The 20,173-nt window shown below is 35.6% G+C and overlaps 2 protein-coding genes across 2 annotated transcripts in view; both read left to right on the top strand.

The window, feature by feature from the left end:
• The first annotated feature begins 312 nt into the window (after window positions 1–312).
• CCDC125 (coiled-coil domain containing 125) lies at window positions 313–15,963 on the top strand. Its single transcript, XM_070935797.1, has 12 exons — window positions 313–361; window positions 1,762–2,128; window positions 3,791–3,849; window positions 5,114–5,200; window positions 6,608–6,685; window positions 8,938–9,023; window positions 9,109–9,191; window positions 10,114–10,229; window positions 11,557–11,664; window positions 12,807–12,981; window positions 15,221–15,336; window positions 15,446–15,963. The coding sequence occupies exons 2-12, from the start codon at window positions 1,828–1,830 to the stop codon at window positions 15,743–15,745; spliced, it is 1,509 nt and encodes a 502-aa protein (XP_070791898.1). The 5' UTR covers window positions 313–361; window positions 1,762–1,827; the 3' UTR covers window positions 15,746–15,963.
• Window positions 15,964–19,662: 3,699 nt separating this feature from the next.
• Window positions 19,663–20,173, top strand: part of ZFYVE16 (zinc finger FYVE-type containing 16) — a 32,695-nt gene continuing 32,184 nt past the window's right edge. The window contains exon 1 of the mRNA XM_070938803.1: window positions 19,663–19,822. The gene's annotated coding sequence lies outside the window, so the exon portion shown is untranslated. The remainder of the gene's footprint in view (window positions 19,823–20,173) is intronic.

Here is a 20,173-nt window from a genome sequence, read left to right as displayed (position 1 = left end):
AATGGAGCTGAACTCTTAAGACTTATTAAGTTCTTTTAAAGTTACCGCCTATATTTCCTTCATAATGAAGTCCATCAAACTGGAATAACTATCCGGACATTTGTTCGTTTGTTTCCGTCTTCTGACGTGGTTTGCGGCAGAGGATTGACCCTGACTTCGCGAGCAGGAACCTGCTTCCGCCTCTGTTGGATCTAGCCAAGTGAACCGCGCTCCACCTTGAAGCGCGGGGGCGGCGGCGTTGCGGTCAAAAGCCGGGCGAAAGTTGAAGCTCTAACCTGCGGAAGGAGGAAGGGAGGGCCCCGCCGGGCAAACAAGAATTTGGGCTGGCAAAGGAAGAAGTGGAGAGAGCCGTATCGGACAGGTGGGCGAGAGAGGGAGCTGGTTCTTCCCGCTGGATCCGACGCTTCGGTGTGGGAGCCGCGACGGGTAGCTCCGGGTCGCCGGGATCGTCGAAGGGGGAGGAAGAAGGCGAGGAGCACATTGAGGCGGAAGCCCGGGGCTTTGGCTCTGTGGAAGCTTGCCGTCCATTTACAATAGGGAACCTCTGGGAGGCCTGCTAAGGGAGTTTGTGGAAGAGTTTGCGTGTCGTGTTCCGCTGGAGGCTTCCAATGCACTCGGCTCTGCATACCTCTCAGGACCTTACTACTGGGTTGGACTAGTGTGCGTTTGGCTGTCTTTCCTGACCGAGTAATTCAACAAGCAACAGGTTTAATTCTGGTCATCGTGGAGGTGATGGGAAAACTGCACCTGTTGAATGTTTGGTTGCAAGGTGCTTATAAGATACAGCGGAGCCCTGCTCGGAACAAATGAAGCACTACTGTGCTTAACAAATAAGGTTTAAAAATGCATATAGTATAAGAAGTGGAATGGGTGCACCCTACCGAAATGACAATATAATCAGTACTGGTAATTTTTTCTAATGGTAGATTACTGTAGTAGCCCATTAAATGTTAAAATGGGTTTTATGTTATCCAGGGATAAAAGAAAAGAGTCTGATAATGCATATAGAACAGTGAATGCGGCAATTTAATAAACTGTAATATATGAATGTTTGTTAACCGATCAATACCTATTTAATTGTGCTTAAATCTGCAAAAAATCAAAATTTCAGTAAAAGTTGTAAGAAGTATGGGGTAATATGAAGAGGATGCATGCATGCATGCTGTTAATAATGGTTTAGGTTCCTGTAATGATTACTTGTAGAAAAAGGATAGTTTTACTGAATTAAAGGGAAAGGGAAAGAGATGGTGTTGATTGACTTAAAAAATTATCAGGAAAAAAGTATTGAAAAGCATTGAGTGTTTCTAGTTTGTAATTTAGGTCATACTGCTGACAGTACTTCAATGATCAAATTTTCTTTTGTAGAAAAAATAAGCACTTAAATGTAGAACTGGATGATTTGTAGCATAATTAGATACATATAACTTGGTGCCCCTTCTACAATTGGTTAACAAAACCAATGCTTTGTTTTTTCTCTGATTTAAGTAAACAAAGCGCCTGGGTGTGTGTATGTCAGCAAAGCCCAGTTTTATAGTGATAAGCTTTGGTAATCTAAATTTGCAATCATTTTTGTTTTATATGCAGTAAAAACAAAATGTTTTACATAGCTAAATAATTTTAAAAATTGAAGGTTTGGATCAATTAGGAAACATGAATATAAAAAGCTACTGACTAATACATCTGTAAACATGTTAGAATTAAAAGTTGGAGGCATTTTAAATCTAAACACTATTCTAAATTTTTGTGAACTTCTTTTTTTAGTATACCTTTATCTGAAGATTTTAAGAAAGTGTGGAAGCCTGGAATAAGAAATTATTTGTATTGCCAATGTGTGAAACAAGCCTAATGCATAACAAACTGTGTGATGCCTTAGAAGGTGAAGATGACATGATATATGGAGATTTAGGAAATGGATTTAAAAAACATAATGGTATTTATGAATCAGAAGGCTTCAACAAATATACAGTTAGGTCTAGAAGCGGTTCTGCAAGGAAGAGTTTGCCAAGTGATGGAGAAGAATACGATGCAGTATTTTTTCATTGCTCAAAATGTAACAGTTTGAATGATGTGCCAGTCAAAAAAATTGAAAGGAATGGATTTGCTCCCTGCAAACAACAAGCCAGTTCTGGTAAGTCTTTTAATAATGTTATTAAAGTCTAAAGTTTTATAGAATTAATATTGGTAAATGTTTTGATCCTAAATGCAGACATTAAATGTGGAAGTTCCATTTATTAGATCACCTTGATTAAAACTGGTGACTGAAAGTTTAATTACAATTCTTCCAGATGCATATGTTCAAAGCAAAATAAATAATACATTAGTGTCAGAAATAATTTTGACCTAGATGTATGTTCTTCAAATGAAAGTACCATTTTGGCTTACATTGATGCTGTGATAGCTGAATTATAAATATTTGGGTATACATCATTTTATATGTGCATGGAAGTACACAAAGCAGTCTTATTTTGGCTAAAAATACAATTAAATACTATTTCTATGAATTTGAAATCTACTGAATTTGTACCTTTAAAAGAGAGAACTCTAGGAGATTTTCTCAGGGGAACATTTGGCTGGGACACAGTGTTAAAAGCATAGAGAGGCTTAAAGAGGGGAGGGGAAACAGCCCCTCTTTATAGACTCATGCAAATTTGAATATACAAGTAACTGCATGGAGCAGCAAAGTATTTGATTGGATGTAGCCCAAACATGCATCTACAGTAGTGAGATCAGTGAGTCAATTAGGATGTAATTAGAAGTAATGGTGCAGGAATACAAAGACAATACAAGTTTTGAAAAACAATGAGGCAGTATTCTATGAACTCAGTTTCTTTCTGGGGAGTTGTTTTTTTTTTTTTTTTTGCAGAGCTCACTTGCCTTTTCCAAGTTTATCAGCATTTCTTGGCCCTTTAAATGTTTTATGGTTAAGCTGACAGTTTAGTTTCCCTGAGAAAGTATATTTTAGGTAAGAGGTTTTCAGCTTGACCTCCTCCAAGTTATCCTTCCTGGCAATGGATCATAAGAGAGGAAGTAGTAATAAAAAAATGTAATAAAGTGATAAGAGGTGGCATGTAAGTGGGCAGTTTCTTTTTACTGACTCAACCAGTTAGATGCAAGACTCCAATAAATATGGACAAATTTGTAAATTCTAAGCACCCAGGAGTTAACGCTGCCTATGTGTATCTATAAAGATATATTTGGATGACACCAGGAATAGAATTTAATAGGCCTGGGCTGGACTGTTACAGTGTTAGTCAAGGAAATAGTTTTGCCTGATCCATAATTTGGAAATTCACATTTTCCTAGTACTGTACTCCGTATTTCCAGATTTTTGGAAAAAATATTGTTTGCTTCTGCATGATAAATAGGATTTTGTATGAACAGTAGTCATGCAAGTTTTACAGGCAGTAATTTTGAAATGCACTGATATCAAGCATTGCTTTTTAAATCTTAATATTTCTTTCAGGTTCAAAGGTAAAGAACATATTATGCCATTATTTTAATATTAAAATAAATCTAGGAATATTGATCTCAAGCATTAAAATGCATATGCCCTTCAAGTTTGATCTTAGTTTTTATTACAATGATAATATTGCTGCCACTAAATTTTATCAGTCATGATAAGCAAGTATTGTTACCCTTTAAAGGGCTACTGTTATTTTATATGTCTTTTTACTCAATTTTTTTCCTGCCATCTGAAACAATTAAACAGGATTATGTTTTCCTCCCAATTACTAATTGTTGTCCAATTTAATAAAGATGCACAAATAGTTTGTTTTCTGTTGTAATTCAGAGTTGAATTCTGAGGCATCAAATGAAGAATTAAAACAACGTCTCCAAGAAATTTTAGAGGTAGGTACTTAGTACTGTATTAGACTTTTGAATGTCACTATTTTCAATACAAACGCATGTGCACACACACACACACAGAGCATTGTGTTTAGTTTTTGGGGTTTATTCTGAAAGCAAAAAAATAGTTGTTTTATAAATTAATAATTTAATTTTAACTATTTTTACATTAAATATTTAAATTAATTTAAAATATTCAGATGCCTCTAATACAGTAGTTTCCTTTCTTTAGACATAAAAAATACCCTCCTCTTCTTTCAGAAGGAAAAAATAAAAACACAATACAGATGGCCTATAGAGTTCTGTAAGAAGTAGAAAATTAAAATAATGGTTGCTATCAAGTTAAAAAGACTCATGATTTTATAATATATGAATTTAAATAAAGCTATTGTGGGTATTATTTTTAAAATGTCATGAAGTTAGAGATGTATGTAAAGAAATTGTATATGCAGGTAATAATTCATATTTGATTTTACTGGCATGAGAGATTATGGTGTTTTCTGCTTTCTAAAGTACAGCTATTGTATGTATTGTTATAATAGATAATAGTATACATACAGTATTATGTGATAGTGACTTGAAACATAAAGTTTGTTTCAAGCTGACAATAGCTGGTGGTGGCTCTTCCTTACAGAAAAACATTCCTTTCATTTACCTTCCACTTCCTCTGATAATTGAAACTCTCCCCAAGTACTTTATAAAAGGAGTTACAGCATGCAAGTATCCCAGTTTATCTCTGGGGTTGTTCACAGTTTCAAACTGAATTCAGTTTTCTTTTTCCCATTTCAGCCTTTAATGACATGGAAGACATCCTGTATTCCAAATATTGGTGGCCTACAAAGAATATTTTTGTATAATAAAATGTAATTGATAAATCATTTTTTGATATGGTTTCGGACTAGATTTATGGATGCACCCAGGAACTGACCATTTTGGAGGACTACAGGAAACCATTTTGAGTTAATAGCACATATTGACTAGTTACTGTAGTTATGTGCGATTTGGTTTTTTGGGACTTTTATGATTCTTGATTTTTATGTTTGTATTTGTGATTATAAGCAGGAGGTGTTTTTTTATATTACTGAGAGTAGCAATGATTACAGTAATATAACTTAATTAATAATTAATAATTAATAATTAATAAAATGGTTAATATTTAATTAATAAAAGTTAAATCCCACAATTAAAAGTAATTTCCACTAATGTAAGGGACTCCATACTTAATAACTAGTTTTTTATTAACCAAACTTATTTTTTTTCTCTCTAGGAAGTAGAAATTTTAAGAGTGGAATTGGAAGCATCTCAAAGGCAACTTGAAGGCAAAGAACAAGCTTTAAAAATTCTGCAGAGCATGGTAAATTGAACAAAACTTCAAAATGTTATAACAATTAGATTAGTATTTGTAACTAATATGTAATATTAACAGTACATTAGTTTATTTTCTTTATATGAAGAAATGGTAACATAATTTTTAATATATTATGTCAAAACTATATAAACTAACTGTTATATATACTATATTTTTCGGAGTATAAGACGCACTGGAGTATAAGACGCACCTACCTTTTTTGATGAGGAAAAGAAGAAAAAGAAATCTCCCTCTGCCTCTGAGCAATTTTGCCTCATTGCAACAAACAGCAAACAGCCTGCTTTACTTTCATTTTCATTTTCAGCATAGCTTGATTAGCACAAGGGAAAAAAAATCTGCTCCAGCAATTTACCTCTTTGCAGCAAGCAGCAGAGCCCTGCGCAAAACAGCTGAGAGCAAATCAGCTGAGAGTTGGGAGGCCGATCTAATCAACGTGTGCTAATTAGGCTGTGCTAAAGCTGAAAGGAGCTGTTTTTTCTTGCTTTTTGCTTGCAAGAAGGTAACTGCTGCAAGAGGCCAAAGGGTGGGGGCCATTGGGTGGGCAGGGCTACATTCGGTGTATAAGACGCACCTAAATTTTCACCCCCTTTTAGGGGGGAAAAAGGTGTGTCTTATACTCCAAAAAATACGGTATATTATCTACTCATACTGATACACCTTTCATTAAAAGAGTGGAGTCTCCCTAATGCTTGCTTCATCTGTGTCTAGTTTGAGCCCTAAAGTTTTAAAACTGTCCCTCGGACAGTAAAATGTCACCCCTGGGAGGAAGGACAGTAGTTCTGAATGTCAGTTTACAAACACTGCCTTTTCCATTGTACCTTAGAAAAAATGCAATGAACACCCTAGGAGCCTGGGTTTTGTTTTGTTTTTTTGTCTTAGTCTTTTGTCAAACCTAATCAAGTTCTTGCAAAAACTAGGATTTTGGCAGAATACAATTTGAAAAACCCTGATGTAGAGCAGGCTAGGCAACCTTTTGGGGACAGTGAAAACATCTGGAATTTTTGGATTGTATCTTTGCTGCTGTCATAAATGACTGTCACAGAGAGGGATAGATTGTCACAAAGCACACATTTACCAGAAAACAAATCAGTGTTATCCTTAGTTTTTATTTTTTGATACCCTTGTACTTTTACAATCTCTCGCATCTCTCCCCCCCATCTGGTTTTTTTTTTCCTGATAATACTTTTTCTTTCAAAGCAAAGTGTATTCTTGTCTTAATATAGTCTGTAATATTGCACTTGCAATAACATGTTTTAATTTTTTAAATATATATTATTGTTTTATGGTAGAGCAACAGCTTTTTGTTGATTGTCTTAACTTATATGCATTGATTGCACATTTAAGACAATCTGATATTGAATATTTCCAATTTTTGTTTTATATATTTGTCAGGCTGTTTTGGACAAAGCTACCACTCATACTAAAGCAGTATTTATAAAATCAGAACAACAAAAGCGAGCCTTAGAAAAGGTAAGACTGTATGTAATACTGTTCCTAAAAAAAAGAAAAAGAGTAGAAATGTGGTATTGCATGGGACGGTAGCATTAAATTACAAACCATTGCAGGTTAAGCATACTTAAGTCCATTTATTTTAGCGTGCTGGTATTGTTCTATAGCCATTGACCTGCACTGAATGCTCTGATATACTTTTCATGTTGTGTTTTTACATATTACAGCCCAGAATTTTGTACCGGTATTTTATATACTTTGGTTAACCTATTACAAACAGAGGATTCATCATTATATCTAGCTTACCACAGTTTGAACCCTGCTAACTTTGGCATAGCTTTGATCTCATAGCTGGTTTGTTCTTAAAGCAGGCTGAAATCATTCTAGAGTGTTCTAGCATGAAAGTAGTGTCTTCCCTATTACCTCAATACATGATTTCCAATGCAGACATTCTAGGTATATGGAGAAGGAAGACATATTCAGGATCAGCTAATCTGCTTAGCTCCAGTTATGGGAGGTATTTTCTTGGGCTGCCCTCTGCTCTAGATATTGCTGGACTCTGTATGTCCATGACTTTTTTAGCTATAGTAGTGAGAAAGACTGGACATCTTATTTGAGCAGACTAATATTTCTTTTGGGGGCTTTGGACATGGGAGTATACCTCTCATCAAAGAAGTCCAAGTGATAAATATTAGCATTAAGATATTCTGTAGAACTGTCAAATGTAAGAAGGGAAATTATGTGTATCCAACTATATGAAAAAATCAGAATATTGGGAGGAATCCCTGGCAAGTTGACCAGCTGAAATCTAACAAACTCAGAAGAAACTGAGCTTGTGTTGGCACATAGATAACAAGAATTGAACTGACTCTGGTTGCAGGGACCATGATTTCTCAGGTAATAATTAGATATTGTGAATAAAAATAGGCTGTGGGGTGCCCTTTATAACCATCAATGAGGTTTCCTCCTAAGTCAAAGACAGAAAGAAAGCACATTGTGGCTGTGAGGAAGAGCCCAAAGATAAGGGTAGATAATTCTCTAAACTTGAACATGTTGTTTTTTCTCCAGGTAATGTACATGGTGATGCAATTTAAGTTCATACATCAGGGATCTGGTTTGTTAGTCCATGTAGTTAATTGGCTACTCAACAATGTAATCCAGATGATCCATTAGTTTTTTTAATAGAAATGAAATATTTTTTTACTAGTTTTGCCTTTTGTCATAATTAACGACGATTATTGAGGTAACATCCACATGTGTTTTACACTATTTTGGAACCAGCTGTGCACTTATCAAACAAGCTCAGCTGGTCTTGAGAATGAAAACATTTTTTTTCTGGCTCTGCATAGTTTATTTAAAACTGGAGGAAAACTACTGGTTTCTTTGCAGAATTCATCTCATCTTGTGGGTGATCTGTTTTTCTATTGTCAGGAACTTTGACTTCTGGACACCCATCAGTTTTTTGTTGTGCCTGCTTTCGCACATTTCTTCACTTCCCCATTCTACCTCCACAGAAGTATGCCACAGAAAATGAGAGTTGTAAAATATGTAGCATACTATCATTTTACTATCACAGCTCACAAGAGGCTCTGAAATGCAAGAGGAAGATCAATTTTGTGGTTGGAAGCTTCTTTCATAGCAACTGCTCTGAACTTTTTGCATAGATCCAGATAAATGCATACATAATGAATTACGCACAAAGAGAGAGGAATGTTATTTATTTATTTATTTTAGTTCTTTTTTATAGTGGGTTGGCTATGGGAGGATTTTTGTTACTGAAGAACTGGCAGCAGATTTGGCAACAATTTAATTATACTTTAGTGAGCCGAAGAAAAAACAGCAGATAAGGTTGTATTGATCTCTGCGAATCACAGCATTTTCCAGTTGGCAGATGCAAAGATTATGGATTTAGATGAGAGAAAGTGTCTGGATTCAGTAATTTTAAGCTTATTGTATTGAATAATGTAATGTTATTAAGGAATTGTCAAAAAGTTTAAGTATTTTAAACAGAAATTGAGATTGCCTTAGGAATCATAATGGGAGAAAGTGAGCACATAATTAGAAAAATGTTGAAATCCTTTTGCAGTTTGTTCTGCCAGGCAATTGGCTGTAGTAAAAACATTCCCTATATCTTCCATTGTGCATTAATATTCTTTTCTTACAGAGAAAAAACCGTATAATATCCTAAATAATACATATCTTAGATAACTGAATCCAATTTCACTAACAATGTAATGTTTAAAATATGAAAAAAAAATCTTTTATATTTATAGGAAATAAATGTTCTCCAGTGGGAAATCAAAATTAATCAGGAGAAATTAAAAAATATAGATGAGACCTGGGCAGAGAAATATGAAAGGTAAATTAAAGTATATTCTTTTAATCAGCCAGGCAGAAAGCATATTAAAGGTGTGATTGAAATGTGTTATTTCCCATGTCAACAGAATTTATTGTGAAAATGCTGCTTTTAAAGAAACACTTAAAATGAAAACCGAGGAAATTAAACTACTGAAATCTGAAAATCAACGTAAGTAAGCTCTGCTATCTAATATTAGAATTAGATAGAATTACTATCCAGGGCATCACAGCATTTTTGAGGCAGTAAGCAAATTTGAAATTCTGGTATCATGTTTTGGACACTTCCACAAAAGAAGTGTCATGGTGACAAGACCAGTAATACCCCCACACACACATCCCCCACTTATCAAAAGGGAAATAGTTTTGTTCCCATGACACATCATCTAGTTTCACAAAATGCTTTCTATTGACTCAGATCATCATATTTTCTTTCTAGACATACTTTCCAATAAAGTACTGAGTTGCAGATCTATATCCTTTTATTGTCTAAGAATATCTTTGGGATATATACAGAGCCCAACTACATTCTTAGAATGTAAAGATTATGTCTGGTGCTTTGCATGTTTTATTTATTTATATCCTGCCTTTATTATTTTTATAAAAATTCAAGGCAGTGAATATATTAATAGTCTTACCTCTTCTTATTTTTTCCACAACATGCACCCTGTGGATTGAGTTGGGCTGAGAAAAAATGACTGGCCCAGCTTTTATGCCTAAAACTCACAGTCTCCTGGTTTCTAGCCTGGCACCTTAAGCACTAAACCAAACTGGCTAAGACGAGGAACTTGAACTCCTCCAATCATTAGTCTTAGGCTATACTTTTATGCAGTACTGGCTTTCATAGTGTGCATTGATAATACTGCCTTTTATGGAAAAAGGCTTAATAGAACAATCTATATTCTTTCTATGATGTGCAGTCATAACACAAACAATAAACATTTCCCTCCTTGTGTATTTTCATCCAGGTTTACAAAGTAAGAATATTTTCAAGTCATAAAATTCAGCCTCTAGAGAAATTAAAGTTCTAATTTTTGGATTTTTTTAGATAAGTCATGTAAGCTACAAATAATTTTTTCCCCAAACTTTTTCAGTTTTAGAGCAACAGCATTTGGAGATGGTGGCAATGCTGGATGTAAAACAGCAGAAGTTTGTTCAGGACAATATCTCTCTTAGCAAAAGTGGTGTTACTGAGGTTACAAGTCTAGAAGTATGTATTTTAAAATAATCTTATTTCTTTTGGCAAGATCTTATGGCTGATTCTTATGGTTCATATTAAAAGTAAGAAATACCCAGATTTATTTTGACATTAGATTTCAGTGCACATAATGAATGGAGAAGCTAGCAACTGTGGTTCTCTTTTCATCCATTATGAAGAAGCGGGCTTGTACACTAAGAGCATTGGGATCTTCTTATCTTCTCCCATGTGGCTGGTAGCGGAAGATGAAGTTTTAATTAACTGAGATAATATTGTAGCATATGTATCAAGAATTGTCACCCAGATAATTAGCCAGCTATTGTTAATCAATAACAGAAATCACTGAATTCCTCTTTTGAATTGTAAGAAGAGTTGGTGGGGAAAAAGTGGAACTGAACAATGTTATACTCAGGAGTGAAATGCTACCGGTTCGGGGCAGTTCACCTGAACCGGTAGTGAAAATGCTACTGATTCGCCCGAACCAGTAGTAAAAAAATGCTTTAAAAAGTAAAAAAAAAAATAATACTGAAGATCGCGCGACACTTTTTTTTACTTTTTTAAAGCATTTTTTTATTACCAACCGGGCAATAGGTAGTAAAAAAAATGCTAAAAAAAGTTTTTAAAATTTCTGACAATCAGCTATGACAATCAGCTGTGCCGCACCATGGTAGGAACTTTTTACTTTTTAAAGCATTTTTTACTACTTATTGCCCGAACCAGTATTTTTGTGTAAAGTGTGATAGTTTGTGTAAAGTGTGATAGTTTGTTTTTGAGCTCTCTGTGACTCTGTGAGGTTCCTGCTTGTTGCAGGGGCCATTTTGTGTGAAGTCCAGCTGCTTTTGCATTGTGTGTGTCAGTTGTATAGCTTTTGTGTTATTTTTGTGTAAACTGTGATAGTTGGTTTTCCTGGTCATATGACTGCCAAGCCACGCCCACCCAGTCACATGACCACCAAGCCATGTCCACGGCCACAGAACCGGTAGGGAAAATTTTTGAATTTCACCACTGCTTATATTTCAGTAAGATGTTGCTTGGAAGGAGTAACCAATCTGAAAGTCTCTCCTGCAACAGAAAACCTTACCAAACATAAAAGAGCTCTTTTGAATGCAGTCTAATCTGATCCTAAGGTGTCAGTCCATTTAAATAAAACTTAATGTCCAAGCTGAGGAGGAAAACCAGGAATGCAGAACTAGGGTATTTTTGAGTAACCATACTGATTAATCCATGCAAAGTCATGATAGAGAATTTGTATATCCTATTAAGCTCCAAATATGTGGTGTGTATTTGTCAATTTGAGCTGGATTTTAAAATAACTGCTGGCATTCATTTGAATTGGAAGTTGGCAGTTCTTGGAGCCTGTGCTTGCAATGGCCCTGAAGGAGAACCCTGTGTCTGTGCCAAGATGTCAGCAGCAACTCGAAAGCAACTTCTTCAACTCAAGCAAGAGGTATAAGAGCTTGGGTTCGAAGCATTCTTTTCCTAACATGTCATGTGGAAAAAATGTCAAATGTTCCTGTTGTCAAAATGTAATAGTTAGGCTGCTAATACATCAGTATGTTTTTATTTTGTTTTTAAACTTACTGACCTATTTCAAGCTTTAAGTGGAATAGTTAGATAAATAATGCCAGGTTTATATATTTAAAATATTTTTCAAATGGCTATGTTTTAGATGGATGACCCGTGAAAATGTAACACATTGAGACTGATGGAGGGCAATTAACAGATTTCCATTCATCTTACCAATATCTCTCCTCCTTTTGTGCATCCACTTTTTAGCCCTCTTTCAGGCACTAAAGGGTACTTCCTGTTCAAACTTCTGTTTTTCCAGTCACCCAACAGAATTAGTATCGGTTAATACAGCCACAAATTATGCTAAGACACTTTCATCCACTCAGTCTCTTTGCCAGAAGAAGCCAGTTCAACTAGTTTTGTAGGAAATGTATCTACCCTCTCAGCAATGAACTCCTTACTTAGCTTTAATCCTTTTCAGAAGGTGAGCTGAGTGACACTGTCTGTTGGAAGTATAAAGACATTAGAGAGATGTACCACAGATATAGCAAAATCCTTGTTCTCCTAATAATGATCTTTGCTTTTCTATCTCTTTATTCCACCATGTTAAATGTTTCAGATTTACATGGTCTGGTCATGAAATGAAATATATATATTCATCAACTCCAGCTTTACTAAGAAAATTAATTGGGAATCAACAGAGAATAGAACTGAATATAGACACTGCATAGACACTGGTTAAATTTAGTAGGTAACTAAGTGTTGAGTAGCCAAGCAAATGTTTCTGTTTTCGTCAGGTTTTTTTTCTAAATACATTGCCCAGGAAATGGGAGGATTAGTAACTACACTATTCAATTACAATATAAAAATGATTTGTTAAAATGACTTTGTCTTCTCTCTACTATCAACAGCTTTTTTAAAGTGTCATTTGGGGGCAAAGTATACTCAAATTCTATGTGGATTTCAGCTTAAATTGAGGAAGCAATAATCTTACTGTTTTCCAATAACCTTAGATATGTGGATTTCATTCATATTTTAAAAATAAAATCTAAATTTTATCTTAATTGAAAAAAATAACAGTTTGAACTTCTGAAGAAGAATAAAGAAGAAGCTTATATAATGGCAGATGCCTTCAGAATAGCTTTTGAACAGCAGCTGATGCGGAGGAAGGACCAGGCTTTCAGGCTTGCACAAATGAGTAAGATCTGCAGAAAAGAAACTAAAACAGTGAAGTGGAAAAGCAGCAAAGAAGATGGTAATTCTTTCCATTATATATATATATATATATATATATATATTTCAGTGATACTGAAAATAATCCCTATTGACCATATTGCTTAGCATTTAAACTTTTGTTTGAAATCATTCCCTTCATTATCCAAATGATTCATGTAACTATCACCTATTTTATTTCCATTTTTTTTTAGGACAAAGATCTTACCAAGGCCATCTAGAAATATATACGTATTAGTGTTCACCTAACTGAACGTAGCAATAAGGAGACAGAGTTCTACCAAGAGAGATAGAGCTGATTGACATATGTAGTAGTAATTTATTGATTGATTAGTCTTGTGACCTTATCAATAGAATAAAATAAATAAAATATAGTAAATAATCTAATTCTGGAATAAAATAGGAGGAAATAGAATGATAAAATACATGTATGTTAATACAAGGAGTAAGTAATCAGATAAATGAATGTCCCTTACAGGGTACTCCAATTTGTTCAATGCATTGGGTTCTTAGGATCACTGCCTTAGTTATAAATTTAGCAGTTCTGCGCACAATACAATGGATATAAAAAGTCTACCCACTCCTGTTAAAATGCCATGCTTATTTGTTATTTTTCTTTCTAAAAGATTTCAGTTTGGTTTTCAATCGGGTTGTAAAGCCTGTAGGTTATATTAAAGATGGAAAACATTCTGAAGAATTCTGAAAAACCTTGGTCTGATTTTTAATCCCAAAATCTGGCATTTTAACAGGGTGAATAACCTTTTTATATCCACTGAATGTACATTTGAGCCCAGGAGGAAATATGACAGTCAATGATTTTGATACCAGTGGGATGTCCTTTCCAATAAGGATAAGTATTTAAGCCTTATGGAGGCATATAATTGACAAAATATGAGAAATATTTTACGTGGGTAAGTTACTGCATATTCAGGTTCTCTCATAATGTGGAAAGTGGTAAAACTGCCCATATTTGACCATGGAGTCCAACAACTCAAATCTTGCTCTAAAATAAGCCCCTCTTAAAATTTGTGACAGAGTGATAGGTATTTTTCAGGTTAAAAAATAGTTTTTTTCTTAGCTTACCAACCTAGGGATCTATTTTAAGCCAAAGATTCCATCTCAGTTTGAGCACTAATATCTAGGCCTCTTTGTTTAAAAATTTTCCTTGCCTAGGAGGCCATTGAGTATAGACGCTGGATAGAAAACCCATGTTGTGAAATGATTTTGGAAAGTTGACTGACTCAGACGTTGGGATGGATCACACTTATCTGTTCAGTTAAAGCATATTTTGGAAAGTCTGTCGGAGTCCATTGAATGGGTTCTCTGCAGATATCTAAAAATATTAATTATTAAATGGCTGTAAAAGGAATGGATTCCTGTTTCCACTCTGACTACAGAGGTAGATATGTTCTTGATTCACATATACATGTCATCTAATTATTTAATGACTGATTTGATGTAGAAGTATCTCAAATAGAATAGGATAAGTATAACTTACCACAAAAGATAACAAATTAATTCACATAGCATGGCCAAATCAGGATATGTCTCAGAATTATGAATGACAGCTGTTGTTCTCTAGCATTAGTATAGCCATAGCAGCCTTTTTTGCCTTGGATAGTTGCTACAACTTTTTGCCTAGTTCTGCTTAAGCACTGCAGTAGATATGGCAAGTGATGTCATCTATAAGGCCCCAGTAGATGTTTTTAATCTTTGTTTTGGATTGTGGATGATTAAAAAATAAAATGGCACCCTACTCCAGTGACTCATAATTTCCTATTACACAGATAATAGGATTGGGGATATGTTTAAGAATATAGTATCTAGAGATGGAGAGATGGTGTACATAATTTAAGTGACTTACAAAAGCTTCATCTAAGTCAGGGATTCTTAACTTGGTGATAAGATTTCAGGTCTGCAAACTTGGATTTGAAAAAAGTATACTTTTATTTTCACTAGTTTTTAATTGCAATGTAGTCAAGAAAGGGCCCATAGATTTCACCAGACTTTCAAAGGGGTTCATGGCACAAAAAGATTAAGAACCGTGATATAAATGATTGTTAAGAAGGTCTTGATTTCATCAAGATAAGTTCTTCCTTGTTCAATGCACATACAAACGTATTGTATTTTAATTGCTTTTAGTCACCTAGAGTCACACTGGTCAGATGGGCAGCCATATAAATATATAAAGTTTTCAATATCTTTTTTTTTCCTGGTGATACCATATCTACCCCTATATTTTTTTCTTTCCTTGTTTCAAGAAAAAAGAAAAAGCTTGGGAGCAAAGCTGATGGGCATGCTTGCTTCTGGCCCTGAGAGTAAGAAAGTAGAAGAACTGGATAATCCACTGGAGATCATTAGGACACTAACAGACTTGGTTGGTATCTCTTACACGGTTTCAGTGTCTATATTAATAATATTATATGCCTCGGAAGAGAGACAGACGGTTTGACAGCAATATTTTTTTATTTTCTTTTTTGTTATAGCTGAACGATAAGGAGGAGATGTTGGCTCATCAAAGGAAGGTTAGTTATATGCTTGCTCGAACACTGGAAGATAAAGAAAATGCTTTGCAGCAAAGGAAAGAAAGTACATTTTCAGAGGAAAAGGTTACTTTTAAGAACAGTCAGTACAAAAAAGAATTAAAACCCCAAGAATGGATTTTTCCTGAATGTTCGTGTTGTCAGGATGGCTTTTCTTCGGCTCCCAATACAAACCACAACAGAATGCCAACTTCTTTACAGGATCTAAAGAAAATAAACATCACAACTTCAAAGAGACAGTGAATATGAAATAATATATCGCTTTTTAGGAAAATGTAGATCTGTGTGTAAAAAATGACGACTTCCTTAACATTTTGTTTCATAATTTAGGACTCTTAAACTCAGTCTGTGCTCCCTTGAACATAAGGAACTTTTAAAGGAGCACCTTTAAAAGACTCCTTCATAATTTCCATATCAGAGACACAGATAAATACAAATGCAAAAACTGCTTATTGATGGAAAGCAGAAGGAAGAGCTGAAAATATGCAAGGGCTTATGTATTTGTGGAATATCTGCAGTAAACTATAATTCAACCTTAATTCAGGAAATTTTACCATTTAAGTAATTTACAATTTCTGTGTTGAAAATAAGTAAATATATAATTTATTGTATTCAGCAGTCTCTGTCTGTGAAGAGAAGGCCTTAATTACATTTTTCTAAAGACTTCCTCCAGTTTCTGATCTCTCAGAATGCTTTGCTAGCAGAACCTACTAATCCCCCTTCTGCACAATTCTATCACTCTCCTGCTGCTGTTTTCTGAAAATGTTCTCCATTTTAAATTCCCTTTTCTTTTCTAAGCTGGCCTTTGAATTTAGTTCGTTGTCAAGATTGTTTCTGTAGGATAGAAAACATTTTTTATTCGTGTGTTCAGTGTTTTGCACGCTATTTACTTTTCAGCAGAGAACATTTTCTCTTTTTTAAGACCTTTTTTTAAAAATTAGCTTCTTTTATCAGTGCTCTTCCTCACTGGTGGAGCACTACAAAGAAGTTTTGCCTAAATCAAAGCTCATTCATTCCCTCTTAAATTGTCTCTCCTTGCTATTTTGTAGCATGAAAATGGTACCTTTCACTTTCCAGATGCAGTTAGACTTCAAGTCCTGTCAATTTCAGACACCAAAGACTATATTTGTATGTGATGGAAATTAAAGGTTTCAGTTTCTCATCTTTTGATATATTTTATAGCTCAGATTCCTTTTTAAGTATGAAGGAACATTTTAGGATTTGAATTAAGATCCAATCATTTACTAATTCTCTGCAGCATTGAATGATTGCTGAAATGTTTTTCCCTTGGATAAATGTCTGGCTTATTGATTTCCACTTCTTCTGGACCACATTTTCATAGGGCATAGATAGAAAAAATTGGTATCATGTATCATTCTCTGTTCATGTAGACTGATCAAAAAGAGGACATAATGGGATTCAACCAGATCTTCATAAAAAATCAATTGCCTTATGTATATATTTGAAAGAATGATTTCATGATCATACAAAACCTGTTGTTTTAGAAAATGGGAGGTCTTTTATACATTGATCTACACTGGTAGAAAATATTAAACTGTAGGTATGCTGGATTAGAACTACATATGTATAAAAACACTGCATGTGACCATTTCTTCACCAGATCTCCTTATCAGAAAGTTGAAGAATAATTGTAACTACCTTATACATGTGTGCACAATATAAATTAGTGTTGGGTTCACACTGACTCTTAAGTGCATTCAGGCAAATACTGCATGTACTGGTATAAGTGATTAGGTAATAAGATGTAAAGTTTCTTTTGCTGAGAATATCAGATTTATGGAAAAACAGTTCTATATTTTTTTAAGTGACTAGGTTCACATATCATATTAAGCCATGGTTCACCTTTAGACATATTTTAGTCCACAGTTTATAAGCCATAATAAAGATTCACATAACATACTAAGCTACTGCCAATTCACCTCAAACAGATATGTAAACCCAAACTTTTTTATCATTTTTTTATTTGAAAGTCTTGCCTTTGAATAATTATGTTGCATGTGTATGTTGTCACAATAATTTGATTGAATCTCTATTGTAATGCTTTTTAAATATTTTCTATAATTTGAACAACTATAAATATAACATTATATAATTTTTCTCCAAAATCTGAAAAATAAGCTATTAGAATGTTTTTGGAACAGTGGCCATATCTGAAAATGTTAGATTGCACTATGGGAATTCTTATAGATTGTCACTCTAGGGCTTGTCCATTCACAAAATATTTTCTTTTGCAAGCATGACCAAAAATAAATTGTGAGAGACTATTTCCTGCAGATCTTTTGATACTTCCTGTAGCCCTGAAGGTATTCACCTCATCTTTTTCTTCAAACTATTTCAGAATAAAATGCTGGTCCATAGCAATTAACATTTTAACTTTCAGTGAAAAAAAATCCTGAAAATGTATCTTTAGTGTAGCACAATATACCTCAGCTTTCAATCCAATGGTAACTGAAGGGACCTCTGAATTGTAAAATTCCTTTTAGATATAACATTCAGATCAAACCCAATATTAGAAGGGTAATGATCTGACTTCACTGAGACTAGTGTGTCTAGACTAATAACTTTTTGGGCTTCTCTGTTAATTGCATCTTATCTGAGAATATATGTTTATCTGTAGCCTTTTCTCTTGAAAAATCAGTAAATTCCCTGGTAAAGACTATTTTTTGGACAAATGGTTCCTTCCTAACTGAAGACAACTTAAATATATGCCCACAGTTGTGAGTTCACACATTATTTTAACATCATTAACTTTTGAAGTTTGAACTTCAGTAATACATTTGTTACCTCTAAGTCAGTGGTTCTCAACCTGTGGGTCACGACCCCTTTGGGGGTCGAATGACCCTTTCACAGGGGTCGCCTAAGACCATCGGAAAACACATATTTTCAATGGTCTTAGGAATAATTTTATGGTTGGGGGTCACCACAACATGAGGAACTGTATTAAAGGGTCACGGCATTAGGAAGGTTGAGAACCACTGCTCTAAGTGAACATTATTTAGGTCTCCGATTAGTGAACTTCTGAAATACTGACTACAGTATTCTAAATATTTTTATCTGAACCACAGAATTTCAGCTTGATTTGTGTAATTAATATGACTCTGATAATTATCTGCATATTTTAAAAGGCAATATTAATCAAAAACATTAGAAATGATGTACATAGTAATAAGTTTCTTGTGCACTCCACGAAGTTTATTTTCAAAATATATTTCTTTGCATCAGCTTTATCCAGTTAAGGAGTTACATTAGCACCATTATTAACCAGATAAATGGATGGAAATATGTAATGGGACATATTTCCAAGGGACGCAGTGGCTCACTGGCTAAGACGCTGAGCTTGTGTTAAGTGTTTTGCAAACATATTATGACACAACTTTATGTAAATTAGTAAAATACCTTGAACAAAGACAAAGGCATTTTTCTATTTGCTTCATGCTCCAAGGTTCCGGGCACTTTCCAGTTTATGTGTCTATGGAGATTTTCAGTCTCCATATGGTTGTCCCAAAGGAAGTCCCTTCTGAAGAAACTTCTTGGATGAGAAGCGAAACGTCTTCAAGGAAAAACAGTCCAATTGTTTTTTTGAAAAAGCACCTTTGAGATTTCCAGTCTATAAGCATTCCTTACTTTTCTCAACAAAACCGCTCAGGAACCTTGGATGCACTAACCACATTTTAGAACGTCTTTCTTCTCCTGTCAAGCCGCGATGTAACCCGTTTATTATTACAAATTGTGTAATTACGTGGAGTACTGCTAATACCGAAGCTCGCAAATCAGCTCCAGAATTCCTTCTACCTACAGTCTAAAACCCGGTTCCCAAAAAAGTTCGGGGAGCAAGGAAGACAAATCACATCCGCTCCTCCATCATCTGTACCACCGCAACCAGCCTCCGAAACGCAACTCCTCACGGGAGCCCCGCCTTCCGCAATTAACACCCGAGACTCTCCCGAACACACCCTCCGGAAGGAGGGAGGGACGGGGACGGGAGGGGGTGGTGGCGGAGGCAGGCGGAATGAAGAACCTCGCATAGCAACTGCGCAGCCGCAGATGAGTCCATCCCGGAGATTGGTAGCAGACGTCTCCTTCAAGTGGGTGGTGGCCTGGCCGCCTTCCTGCGCGCTTGCGTGGGAAGGCCAGCAAGGAGAAAGAGCTGGGTTTCAGGAAAGACTGAAGTCTAGAATAAGTGCTGCCGATGCTTTCGCGCTCGGGGCTCGGAGAATGACTTCGAGTCGGCACTCATGCGCGGAACTAGCCCAAATCTGAGGCTGCTCGGAATAGGTTCGGCTTCCGCACAGACGGAAGGTAAGGAGGGGGCGTGTCCGGCTGAGGTGTCAGTCTTACCAGGGGCTCGCGCGCGGCCCCCCTTTGTGCCCTTCAGCCACCTTCTGGGGGTTGGGAGGGGGGAGGGAGGGAGACCCTGGGAAGGCTGAGCGCTTTTCTTTCTGACGTGTTGCGAGGAGGGCTTGTGGGCGGGGGGGGGGGAATGGTAGAGACCCCGCGCAGGCTCCCGCCTGGTGGGTTTTTTTTTTTTTTCCCGCCGCGAGCTGAGGCGAGAATGAAACCGCCGCGGTGAGGAGAAAAAGCTGGTTGGTTGCAGAACCAAAAAATGTGGCTGGAAAGCCCGGGCTGGCTGCCCCGATCCTGCCTAACCTC

This window comes from Pituophis catenifer, unplaced genomic scaffold (assembly GCF_029215685.1).
Source record: "Pituophis catenifer annectens isolate HBS135680 unplaced genomic scaffold, rPitCat1.0.hap2 SCAF_2, whole genome shotgun sequence".
In the NCBI taxonomy this organism is placed as follows: Eukaryota; Metazoa; Chordata; class Lepidosauria; order Squamata; family Colubridae; genus Pituophis; species Pituophis catenifer.
This window is presented reverse-complemented; position numbering and strand designations above follow the sequence as displayed.

Coding starts and splice junctions, on each gene's coding strand:
- CCDC125 (XM_070935797.1), top strand. CDS start 1,828: ATGTGTGAAACAAGCCTAATGCATAACAAACTGTGTGATGCCTTAGAA. Junction 3,850..5,113: donor GTCTCCAAGAAATTTTAGAG/GTAGGTACTTAG, acceptor TTTTCTCTCTAG/GAAGTAGAAATTTTAAGAGT. Junction 6,686..8,937: donor AAAAGCGAGCCTTAGAAAAG/GTAAGACTGTAT, acceptor TTATATTTATAG/GAAATAAATGTTCTCCAGTG.